At 45.8% G+C, this 12,171-nt stretch overlaps 1 protein-coding gene across 2 annotated transcripts in view; it reads right to left on the reverse strand.

Annotated features, from left to right (window-relative positions):
* Nucleotides 1–12,171, reverse strand: part of GPC3 (glypican 3) — a 238,088-nt gene that overhangs the window by 26,946 nt on the left and 198,971 nt on the right. For both annotated transcript variants that reach the window (XM_083722916.1, XM_083722917.1), the window contains one exon: nt 11,703–11,862. In XM_083722916.1, the coding sequence (XP_083579042.1) occupies nt 11,703–11,862 (160 nt within the window). The remainder of the gene's footprint in view (nt 1–11,702; nt 11,863–12,171) is intronic.

Genomic DNA, 12,171 nt, shown 5'->3' on the forward strand with positions numbered 1-12,171 from the left:
TTTTGTAAAGGTAATGGCCACAGCTGCTCAGCTAAGTATCTATAATCAGCATCTTAAATAGGTTGCTCTGTTGTCATATAAACAAATGGGTGGACCTTTCCCTAACTCACCTGTCATCCTAGGATGGAGAACAACAGACTAAGATGGGCTGGGGGTGTGGGGGAATTTTGTCTAATGCTGCAGGCTGGGTACATAGAAGCTTGCCTTGCTCTGTGCTGAATTTCAAAGCTGGTGCTCAGGGGTCTCTCTGGGAACCTAATGGGGAGGCAAGATCTGTTGGGGTTGTGAGCCCCTCCATTCTATGCTCAGGTTGTATATATGTGTGGATAAAAACATGTATCACCACAGTCCCCACCGGCCTTCATTCCAAGGAAACCAAATCCCGGGTAAGCGCTGGAACCCTGGTGTCTCTTGCTGCTTGGATATTGGGGCGCCCTCTCAGCTGCCGCTTTGTGTCTGGCTCTGGTTCTGCACTGGGCTCTAGGTACTAGAGGCACACAAAGCAGATCCTGTAAGTCAGAAATCTGTTCTAGTTTCTGCCACAGAGTCCTTTGCAAAGGCCTGGGAGGAGGTGCTTTGGCAGCACTGCTGCTGCTGCCTTGGAAGACAAACTGGGTTCTTCAAGAGTGGGTATTCAGACTAACCATTGTTTTCCTGCCATATTACACACAGATCAAATCCAGACAGAACTGCAAACCCATCTCCAAAAGATGAGAGGGAACTGATAAGCAAATTCTGCTGCACACACCAGAAAACCATTGCTCTGGCTTCGTATGCATTACTTTAAAATTTAAAAGTATGGTGAGCAACAACAAGCAACAACAATAGACCAATTAGCAATTCCAGTTGCAATTAAAATGGAATGAGAAGACTCCTCCCTCTTTCTCTAATAAAACTGCATTTTGACAAGGAATTCTTGATTTCCAATCAAGACTTCTTTGAAAACAAAACAAAAGAAGAGAAATTTCAGCAAATGTGCTCACACGCTTTCAAGATAACAGTTCTGCTGCAGTGTTTTATATGCTGGCAATATGCTGGCTCTCATGGAAAGATAATCCTCTTGGAGCTTGGACGTGTCTCCCCCTTGCCTTTCTCCCATGCTAGGGTGGAATTAATGCCTTGGAAAACAGCAGGCTCTTTCCAACATTGGTTCATTCAAATAGTAAGTCATTAAGAGCCCAAAATAAATAAGGTAAGACTTCACTATAACCCTAAGTTTGGAATTTGGAAGAAAAGTTTGCTGGCTCACAAGATAGCTACAACTGGCTGCAGCCACCCTCTGATACCACAAGAGGCTCTGTTTCTAGGGTGGGAAATTCAAAGAAGAACAGACCTATTCACCTATGGCGAGTTAAGAACTTCTGCCAGGTTCCCAGGCAAAGAAGCTACCCAAACAGAGTCAGCTGAGGAGCAAGAACTGGGCAGAGGTGCAAGAACTAACCTGAGGAGCATGAACTGACCTGCCACATGCATAGCAGAGCACATGAATCTGTACACATATTCTACCTTAAGAGTTGTCTACCTTCAGGAGCCTTCACACTGCTGTTTTCCAACATAAAAACAATACGCAATTGAAGCAGCTATGTACCTTCCCAGGGACGCGGGTGGCGCTGTGGGCTTGCCAATCAGAAGGTCGGTGGTTCGAATCCCCGCAACAGGGTGAGCTCCCGTTGCTTGGTCCCTGCTCCTGCCCACCTAGCAGTTTGAAAGCACGTCAAAGTGCAAGTAGATAAATAGGTACCGCTCTGGTGGGAAGGTAAACGGTGTTTCCGTGCGCTGCTCTGGTTTGCCAGAAGCGGCTTAGTCATGCTGGCCACATGACCCAGAAGCTGCACACCGGCTCCCTCGGCCAGTAAAGCAAGATGAGCGCCGCAACTCCAGAGTTGGCCACGACTGGACCTAATGGTCAAGGGTCCCTTTACCTTTATGTACCTTCCCCTGATTATGAGTTACTTCTTGAGTTCTTTTTATGAAGTGGAATAACAGCTGTGGGAAGAAGACTGTGGCAGGCAGTCTTGAGAAGGGGGAAAGCAGGGGTAAGTTAAATCCTGTTGCCACGAAACAGGATCCTTGCAAATCCAGTGGCTGTTTAGCAGTTTATAGCAAATATATCTGATGTCTGCCAGGGTCACAACAGTAAAGCCTGGAGCAAACTAATATTGGGTTGTATCCAACAATGCTTCCTCTTCTTCTCCTTTTTATGACGATTATTATTATTAGTAGTAGTAGTAGTAGTAGTAGTATTTCAGTTTATTCCCTGCCCTTCACCTGAAGGCCCCAGCACAATTTAAAATACAACACTAAAAATGGTTTAAAAATACTGCCATCACAAAAATAGGGTGGGTCCCAAATATATATGTCTCATATTACTCAGAGTAGAGCAATTAAAATTAACTTAAAATCAGTTGAAAGGTTTCATCTCTCAGGAATGCTTGACATGGATGCTGACGGCTGCCAGAACCTCAATCGCCCCCAAATGGAAAACCTTGCAGGATTTGTGACTTTTGCTTTGGTATAAAAACATGTGGGTTTAGCATTGCTGGTTGGGGGGGGCGGGGAGGGGGGAGCTCATAATTTACAAACTGCCAAAGGCTTGGAGGACCTTGCAAAAAATAAAAATAAAAATCCATGCTATTTGTATACACAAATATAACTCTGTTGGTTAGAGTGTGGTGCTGAGAATGCAAAGGTTGCAGGTTTGAACCCCATATGGGCAGCTGCATATTCCTACATTGTGATATGCAGAAATGGATACAGGGAAACAAGTACAGTGTTAAAATGAGTAATAACATGTTTCTTATTTTATGTATATATTACTGTAATTGAACCTTAAAATATAAGGAGAGCCTGTCCCATTAAACTTTAATTGGTTTAATGTAAATGCCCAGTGCGCTTCCATCGTCACAAGTCCCACTACAGCAGAGCATTTCGCGCAGCAGTTTAAGAAGGGCAGGAGAGGCAGTATCTTTTCAAAGAGGAGTCTTGGAGCAAGCGGTTTTGGAACTCAAAGAAAGGTTTATTTACAAAAACAAAAAACCCCCGGCGACGAACCACACATATCAGCAAACACGCCCAAAAGGGGTGAAGGGGAGAACAGACACACAGGAGACTATTTATACAAACTCATGTTCCTGGAAGCCTAATGACTTCCAGCTGCTCAGTGATTAGAGCGTTTCTGCTACCTTTTAACCCTTTGATAGCAACACCCCCTCTCGCTCGTAACACTGAGCTGTACCAACCTTAATTCAAATTTAAACCTGAATAGAAACATTTATGAGATTGCAGACTCAAAGCTTTCGTAAAACCGTCTGCGAGATTTTCTTGGCTTGGGCAATACTTTAGTTCAATTAAACCTTGTTTTACACTTTGGCATACATTTTGATAACGGATATCCAAGTGTTTTGTGTGTGCCTTGAATTGACCTGATTTAGCTAGTTTAATACAAGGTTGATTGTCTTCCCACACTCTGATAGGTAGGGAACATTCTCCAAACAATTCTTGTACCAGTTGCTTATAAAATTCCAGTTCTCTACATACATCTGATAATGCATTAAACTCAGATTCAGTTGAACTTAAAGCTATAAGTATATAGCTTTAAGTGATTGCTTTCTTAATCTCCAACCAATTAGTGCATTTCCAAATTTTATCGCCATTCCTGACACTGATTTTCTATCTGGTCCAGCATCTGCCCAACTACTGTCGGCCCAACATTCAAGTTGTGTGCTGCCCTCTGCTGATTGTTTTAAGCGAAACCTTTTGGTAGTTTGGAGATATCTTAAAACTCTTTTTACTCCTTGCCAAGCATGCATTGATGGTTTTTCAGCTTGTCAACACAGCATGTTGACAGCATATGTTATATCGGGCCGAGTCCACTGTGCAATGTGGAGTAGACTGCCTATCGCTGACTGGTAAATCCTGGGATTACAGAACTCTGCCTGTTGCTCGGCTTGAGCATCCTTTATGTAACTTAACTCCATTGGGGTTTTAACACCAGCACAGTTGTCCATTTTAAACCTTTCCAGCAACTGCTGGATCTTAGCTTCTTGGCTGAGCCAATAGTTCCCATTTTCACATCCCGAGCCTTTTAGATAAAGACACGCATCTGCTGCGCTCTTTCTGAACCCCATGCTCTCTAGAGCATCATTTAAGCAGGAATTCCAATTACGGGCGGACTGTTTCAACCCATAAATGGATTTGTGTAGGCGCCAGACCTGGTTTGGCTTGTCTCCTTCAAAACCTGGTGGTGGTGTCATATAGACTTCCTCCTGTAAGTCTGCATTTAAATAAGCCACATTGACATCAAAATGAAACAGCTTATTTCCCTTCTTAGCTGAAGAGGCTAAAAGCATTCTTAGTGACTCCGATCTTGAAGAGGGGCATAGATTTGAGAATAGTGAACACCTTTGCGCTGCGAAAACCCTTTTGCAACTAGTCGGGCTTTATATTGCAACTCTTCAGTAGTTGTGGGCTTTAAACGATATACCCATCGACAACCTACAGCTTGTTGCCCTTTCGGAAGCTCTGTCCTTGTAAACACACCGAGAGACTTCATTGAAGCCATCTCTTTTTCCACTGCTTCCTGCCACTTTACGGCTTCTGAGCTTGGAAGCTGTTGTACCTCTATATAGCTATCTGGCTCACACTGTGCCATATTTACGTATACACTTGTCACCTTAAACTGCTCTGGTGGCTTGCCCTTTGTGGCATGGTTTGACCTGCGCAATTGTTCCTCTTGTGCCCCCTCTGACCGTTGGCTGTCAGAATCTGTCTCAGACTTAATATCTGGATGTGCCTCTAGGGATAAAGACCTCCGTTTAGATATCTCCCTTGGGCTTGGTGTTGCAGGTGACCTGCTTCGCTTTTGCTGTCTGCTAGGCCTACTGACTGGTGATGTTGGAACACTCCTAGATTCTGGCTTTTCTACCTTAGGAGAAGAACCTTGTGCCTGGTCAGAATCTGCATCTGAACCATGTGCACCATCCCCTTCTGGCTCACCACCCTCTGGCCTTTCATTCTCAGCATGAATGCCTAAATCATCCCTCAAAATGTCAGGGTTACCATGTAAGTGAGTCCATCCGGATTGCTCACAAAATTCAGCGCTCCTACTGAGGACCACTCTTGTAGTATCCCCATTTGGGTTCACGAATCTCCAAGATTTAGCGTGTGGTTCGTACCCACAAAAGATGAGTTTCCTAGCCCTTGGACTTCCCATTTTCCTTAATTATTTTGGGATAAGTACATAGGCTTGACATCCAAACACCCGAAAGTAATTAATTTTGGGCTTCTTCCCATATAAAGCAAAATAAGGGGTAGTGCCAATTACAGAATTATATACTCGGTTCAGAATATGAGTAGCCACCTGCCAGGCTTCCGCCCAGTAACTTTGAGGGAGTTTAGCATCAAACAACATAGAGTTTGCCAACTCTTGCAGAACCCTGTTTTTACGTTCGGCCACGCCTCCTTCTTGGGGGGAATAAGGTGTAGACAGACGATGCTTAATTCCCTTTTTCTTAAAGAAATTCTGCAACACAGACCCGGTAAATTCTGACCCTCTGTCTGTTTGAAAAGCAAGTACTCTAGTACCGAATTCAAGTTCTACTGCATGAACCCAATTTTTAACTGTTTCTGCAGTATCTGCTTTTGTTTTGAGAGGAAAAAACCATGTAACCTTCGTTTTGTCATCCGAGAGACACAGTGCATACCTCAAACCTCCCATGCTAGCAACAGGCATTGGGCCACATAGGTCCATATGCACAAGTTGGAATACTTTGTCAGATTTCCTATCTGAACTGGGATAGCTGCATCTATGAACCTTCGCCATTTTGCATGCAGTACAATCCAAATACTTAGTACATTTGTTCATTTTGCACCCTTCTGATAATTCAGGTTGCCTTTTAACATACTGAAAATTAATATGTCCCAAACGGCGGTGCCATAAATGGACACAAGAATTATGGGTAGGCGTGTTCACACAACCAGCACGAACCTGTTCAACTTCATCTGGACTTGTCTCAAAATAATATAACCCATCTCTGCATTCCACCTGCAAAAGAGATACGTTATTCTTTGAAATAGTGCAAACCCCATTTTCAAACACAGTTTTAAACCCAACTCTATCAAGTTCTGACACAGACAAAATACACCCCTTCATTCCCTTTAGCACGTAGGCATCAATTTCTGTTCGCAAACAATTCAAGAACACTGTGCCTACGGTCTCTAAGGAACGTTTAGTTGAATCTGCCATTGTCACAACTTTAAGGGTTTGCAAATGTCTGCAATTCTGCAAACGGACACTAGATGGCGCCACCAGGTGGTGAGATGCACCACTGTCGATCAACCAGCGTAGATTGCTGCCTTGGCCACGCCCTTGCATCAACGTCATTGCTGAAGCCATGTGCTGTGTGCTGTGGGAGTAGCCACGAACTCCTCCTCTTCTTCGACGTCCCCTGGAACTCCTTGTCTGGTAACTAGGGGTAACGGCCTTGGTGCTGTCTTGACCAGGTTCACGTGTGCAATTCCTGATTAGATGGGAAGGGGAACCACAGCGAAAACAGTGTCTAGCTGTAAAAGCATTTACTGTGTGCTCAAACTCAGCATCAACACTCTTAGGCACAGCATAACTCCCCTTTGAAGACAAACCTCTTTCTCTTTGTCTTTTATCCTGTTCATCTGCAAGCCGAGATGAAATGTATTCAAGAGGTAATTCAGTTGAAGGCATAGCTTCCAAAGTTAAAGCTAGAGTCTCATAGCTTTTATCAAGAGAAGACAACAATATGTATGACTGCTGCTCCACAGAGAAAGGAATGCCCAGCTGTCTTAGTTGATTAAAGGCAGACACCATTTTGGCAATATGTTCTTTCACACACGCTCCCGGTTGGAGACGTAAATCAATCAAACATCTTGTAGCATGGATCTTGGCCCCCGCAGTGTTTCTGGAATTTAGCCGCTGCAGAACCGTCCAGACCTCATGCGTGTTCTTTAACTCAGAAACATAAGGCATTTGCTCTGGTCCCACTGCCAAAACTAGTAGACCTTGGGCTTTCCTGTCGCGTTTCTGTGAAGCTGCTGCTGCTGCTTTGTCTTCTGCAGACGCGTCTGCAGCTGCCTGTAAAGGCGGTGCTTCAGTACAACTCCACAACTCTTTTGCTTGCAACCAAACCCTTACTCTAGCCTTCCAATCTTGCCAATTTTTCCCATTGAGTTGCATAAATGGGACAGAAAAACTTTCCTGGGACTCTGCCATCCTCCCTGGGGCTTAGGAACCATACTCACACACCTGTAGACCATACTCACCATACTCACACTTCAGATACTGTGTATCTGAAGAAGTGTGCATGCACACGAAAGCTCATACCAAGAACTGACTTAGTTGGTCTTTAAGGTGCTACTGGAAGGAATTTTTTTTGTTTGACTATGGCAGACCAACACGGCTACCTATCTGTAACTACACCTGTAGACCGTCTCCCAGCTGCTGAGGTGGCTCCTTGAGGAATAAGACGTCTTCCAGCGAGTACAAACTGCTTAGTGCCTGTTTAAAACTTTTCTAGGCACGTTGCAGGACTCAAGCTGCTTTGAAGGCTTTCGTTGTCGGCAACCGCTTCTGACTTCGCTCCAGTCCTTGCATAAATCACTCTGAACTGCACTCCTTAGCTCCTTCTTGACGTACAAACATCCATAACCTGTCCCATTAAACTTTAATTAGTTTAATGTAAATGCCCAGTGCGCTTCCATCGTCACAAGTCCCACTACAGCAGAGCATTTCGCGCAGCAGTTTAAGAAGGGCAGGAGAGGCAGTATCTTTTCAAAGAGGAGTCTTGGAGCAAGCGGTTTTGGAACTCAAAGATAGGTTTATTTACAAAAACAAAAAAACCCCGGCGACGAACCACACATATCAGCAAACACGCCCAAAAGGGGAGAAGGGGAGAACAGACACACAGGAGACTATTTATACAAACTCATGTTCCTGGAAGCCTAATGACTTCCAGCTGCTCAGTGATTAGAGCGTTTCTGCTACCCTTTAACCCTTTGATAGCAACAGAGCCTGCAGGATTAGACCAATGATCCATCTGGTCCCACATCCTGCTCTCACAGGGGCCACCCAGATGCTCCAATGGGAAACCTGCAAGCAGGACCCCCCTGAGCACAAGCGCCACCCTCTTCCATCCTGTGGCTCCCAGCTACTGGTGGCCTCTGACCGTGGAGGCAGAGCAGGGGAGTTGCTGCTTGAGGCAAAAGGGGAAGTAGCTCTGCCACCTTCCTCAAGCTGCTGCCACTGCCACCAGTGCCATGTGGCACCTCCCCCACATCACCTCTGCTGCCTGCATCGCCACTGCTTCTCTGCCAGAAGTCATAGGAGCCAACTCCTAGGGGCTGAGGTCACTTCAGCACCCCAATGAAATATTTGAGGGGGCTAATAAAATAAAAAATGTGGGCTTACTTGCCCTCAACCCCAATATTTTATTCAAGTTGCGCCCCTGCCAGTGGTGGAGGTTTCAGGGTGGGTTGTGTGAGGGAGGCTGTGAGTGTGATGCCTAGGGGACTTCTGCAGCCTGAGGCAGCTGCTTCACCCCACTTCATGGGTGGGCTGGCCCTGAGGCAGAGAAAAGCCATCATGGCTCAAATCCCCATAAGAATAAATCAAGTGCTCCCAATACATTAACTCCTTGCAAACAGAAGTCCTTACAAATGCCCCTACTAGGCTAGAGTCCGTTTTGTTATTCCCATTTTCACAGAATAGAATCATACAGTTGTAGAGCTGGAAGGTACCCTGAGAGCCATCTAGTCCGCCCCCTACCATGCGGGAATCTCAGCTCAAGCATCCCTGACAAATGTTTACAGGGGGCAAGGCCAGGGAATGCCTGTTTGCCCAAGGCCACCTAATGTAACCAGGGTGGAGCCAACATCTGAACTAGATGCTTTCCAGCTCACCCCTGTTAAGCCACTACTTCCCCCTTGTAGTCCTTCAATGGGCGAGGGTGGAATCAGGTCTGTTCCTTGCAGTCTGAGCGAGCATGATAGCAGAGTTGTGCACCTGAAGCCTGTGCCCCATTTCCACAGCAGATCATATCCTCTGGTTCTGCCCACCCCACTCCCCTCCCAGTCAGGGTCAAAACACACATGATGAAGGGGAATTGTTTTCTTGACTAATGAACTGCAGGCATGTGGGGGTGCTACAGGAGACATGCTTGACCCTCTCTCCATTTACCTCATTTCCCTGGTCTCCATCTCTACCTACCCAACCACCCCCTGCGGGAGAATCAGGAGAGGGGCGAAGTGCCCATGGATGGGGGTTTTGGTGCAAGAACAAGGGTCAAAGCAGTGCAAGAACAAGTGCAAGAACAAGGGTCAAACACCCCCTCCCCCTGCATAGCTTCTCAGATCCAAAACTGGCTGCATTTCATTAAAGATGAGGCCGCCAACAGATCCAATTGCAGACCTGCCATTTTGGCCGTCAAGATGGCTTGAGCACTAGATAAGGTGAGGGAGATGTCTCCCTCTGTATATGAACCACAGAAGGCCTCTCATGGCCCAATGTTCACCAGGGCTGGATAGGATAGCTCAAAGGTCACTTTTGCTCTCTCTTACCCAGTATTTTACTATCTCAGTGTTTTATTTATCCACATATATATGGTGCCTGACAAGCAGCAGCTAAATACCTCAGCTTCCACTCTATTAAATAGCAGGTAATTGTCCCTGATCAAGGGGAGGGAATTTATACAAGCATCTGGCCTCATTTTAAGAGACCACGTTTTCCTCTTTAAACTTGAAAGCTGGAGGGCTGAGCCTATCCAGGTTCATCTATCTGGTCTTGGGCGAGGGAAGCAAGCAGCAATGATTGGGAAAGGATTGCTTTGCAGTGACTGAGTGAGTGACATTTGCACTGTGGTCCACATAGGAGGGAGGGAGGAATGTGGGAGAGATTCCATTCAGGTCACAGATAAAGAAGAACTCAACATAACACTCACTATGCAACAGTTTGCAAAGCGAAACACACCCATCCTTCAAAATCTGCACTTCTCCGAATTTTGTGATGCAGTTCTCCAGCCAAGGAACGTGCAGAGAAATGCTAGGGTAACTTATGCACACAGATGGAAGTATTCATGAAAGCAGCAAACGCTTTGGAATGTGCTCCCCAGTGAGGTCCACCTGGCACCTTCATTCATCTTTCTAACACCAGGTAAAGACTTATATCGCCCCCCCTACCAAGCTTTTGACAAACTACTGTTAGCATGCAGACAAAGCTTCCTGTGTTTGTTACATAGGTGGTTGCCTTTTGTTCTGCTTTATGGTATAAATATATTTATTTGTGGTTTTACCTGCATTATAAGTCGCTTGGAAACCTTCAGGTAATAAGACTGGCTGATTTAGTACCGATAATGATAATGGTGGCGATGTAATTCTTATATTGGGAGAAATTGCTTGTATGTTGGGATAAATCCCTATCCACATGGTGATGGGCAGACAGGCTGCTGGCGTGATGTAGCAGGATCTTCTTGCATTCTTGTATACCCAAGGCACAGTGGTTAAGGGCACCCAGAAGTGTAGAGTTGCAGGACACAGCCTTCCTAGCAACACCCCAGGGAACTGTGGTTCTCACCCATCTACTGGTGCTAGTTTGATGTCTATGGCTAAAAGATGCCCTGGAATCCACATAGGCCATATAATGAGATTCACCCCTTTTGGGAATGATCCTTGCAAAACACTGGTCACTGAGCTATCACTTGGGTGTTTTTTCCCAAGCTAATCATTTCAATTTCTGGACCCCCATCCAATTCGGAAGGATCTCCTAAGGGTGGTTCCATAAAGTGCAGCATCAGTGAGTCTGTTTCCAGGATACAGCATCTGCTGGGGGGAGGAGGGCAGCACACCACTCTCCTCCCAAAACAGTTTCTTTCCCATGATAGATGGGGAAACCAGAGTGGTGGTGCTGTTGGGGAGAGAAACTGTTATGCCAGCAACACCAGTTCTGAGGCCTATGTGAACATAAGTGAGGGTTTGCAAGATGATGTTGCCATGCATCCCAGATGATTGGGTCCATCTGGCACAGCATTGTCTATATGGACTGGAAGAGGCTCTCAAGGGTTTCAGACAGGGCAAATTCACAGGCCTGAACCTGGGACCTTCTGTGTGCAAAGCAGATGTTCTTCCATTCAGCAACAACCCTTCCCCATTAAGTCTGTGCATTGGGGGGGGGGGAGGAAAACAGAAGATAGCCTCAAAACTGCAAATTCCTACTCTAATCTAAGTCCTTCTTCACATGTATGTGTGTTCAGTTTTTGAGAGGCACAACCAGTTTGTGTGCAAGACACTGGAGCACACAGTGCTGAAAACAGGTAAAAACAACATGCCCTCACTGCTAATAATTTCAAGCTTCCCAGGAATAGCCACCGTTCAGACAGATTCCTTCACCAGGGTGCATGTTCCACAAGAGGGGAACCACCACTGAAAAGTCCTGATCAAGGGTCAGTGGCAACTCAGCAGTGGCACCACCAGTAGAGCCTCCTCTGTCAAGCATTGTGAGTCATCACTGATGGGTGCCCACCACTCCTCCATGAATTTGCCCAGTCCTGTTTTTAGTTCTGGAAGTGGGGGACAGCTGATGCACAGCCATATATTGGCTGCCCTGGTTGCAGACAAGCCCCCTGCCAGGAAAGGATAAAGAACTGGTTAGTTCAGCCTTGCCCACCCACCTCACCAGTTACCTGCCAAGAATCTCAACTGACTCTTCACTCTTAATTCCCCATTTCCGGAAGTTGCACCACCACAGTCGTCCTCATCATCACAGCCCCCACTTCCTGCTTCATCCTCATCTTCTGGTTTCTCCAGATTTTTCCGGCGAGAGATGGACATTCCTTTTAGGAGCTGGAAGAGAATATATTTACGGGGGAAAGGATCAGAGGGGCTTCAAATGCCAGGAGATTCATCACATCTGTTGCCTTTGATTCTTATGTAACTTTTATATTGTTGTATTCTCTGTAAGTCCTGTATCCCTCGTAACACCATGTATCCCTTACACCTCCAGGAATTCCCTGTGGTCTGTGGGAGAGTTTCTCCTACAAGTTGCAAAGATTTGCTGTTACTCGGAGCAGGGCTTTTATTGTGGCTTCTCCGGTTCTCTGGAATAGCATCCTTGTCTAGATATGACAAGTACCTACTACATGTACTTTTCAA

The sequence above is a fragment of the Podarcis gaigeae genome, assembly GCF_964106915.1.
Source record: "Podarcis gaigeae genome assembly, chromosome: Z".
Lineage (NCBI taxonomy): Eukaryota > Metazoa > Chordata > Lepidosauria > Squamata > Lacertidae > Podarcis > Podarcis gaigeae.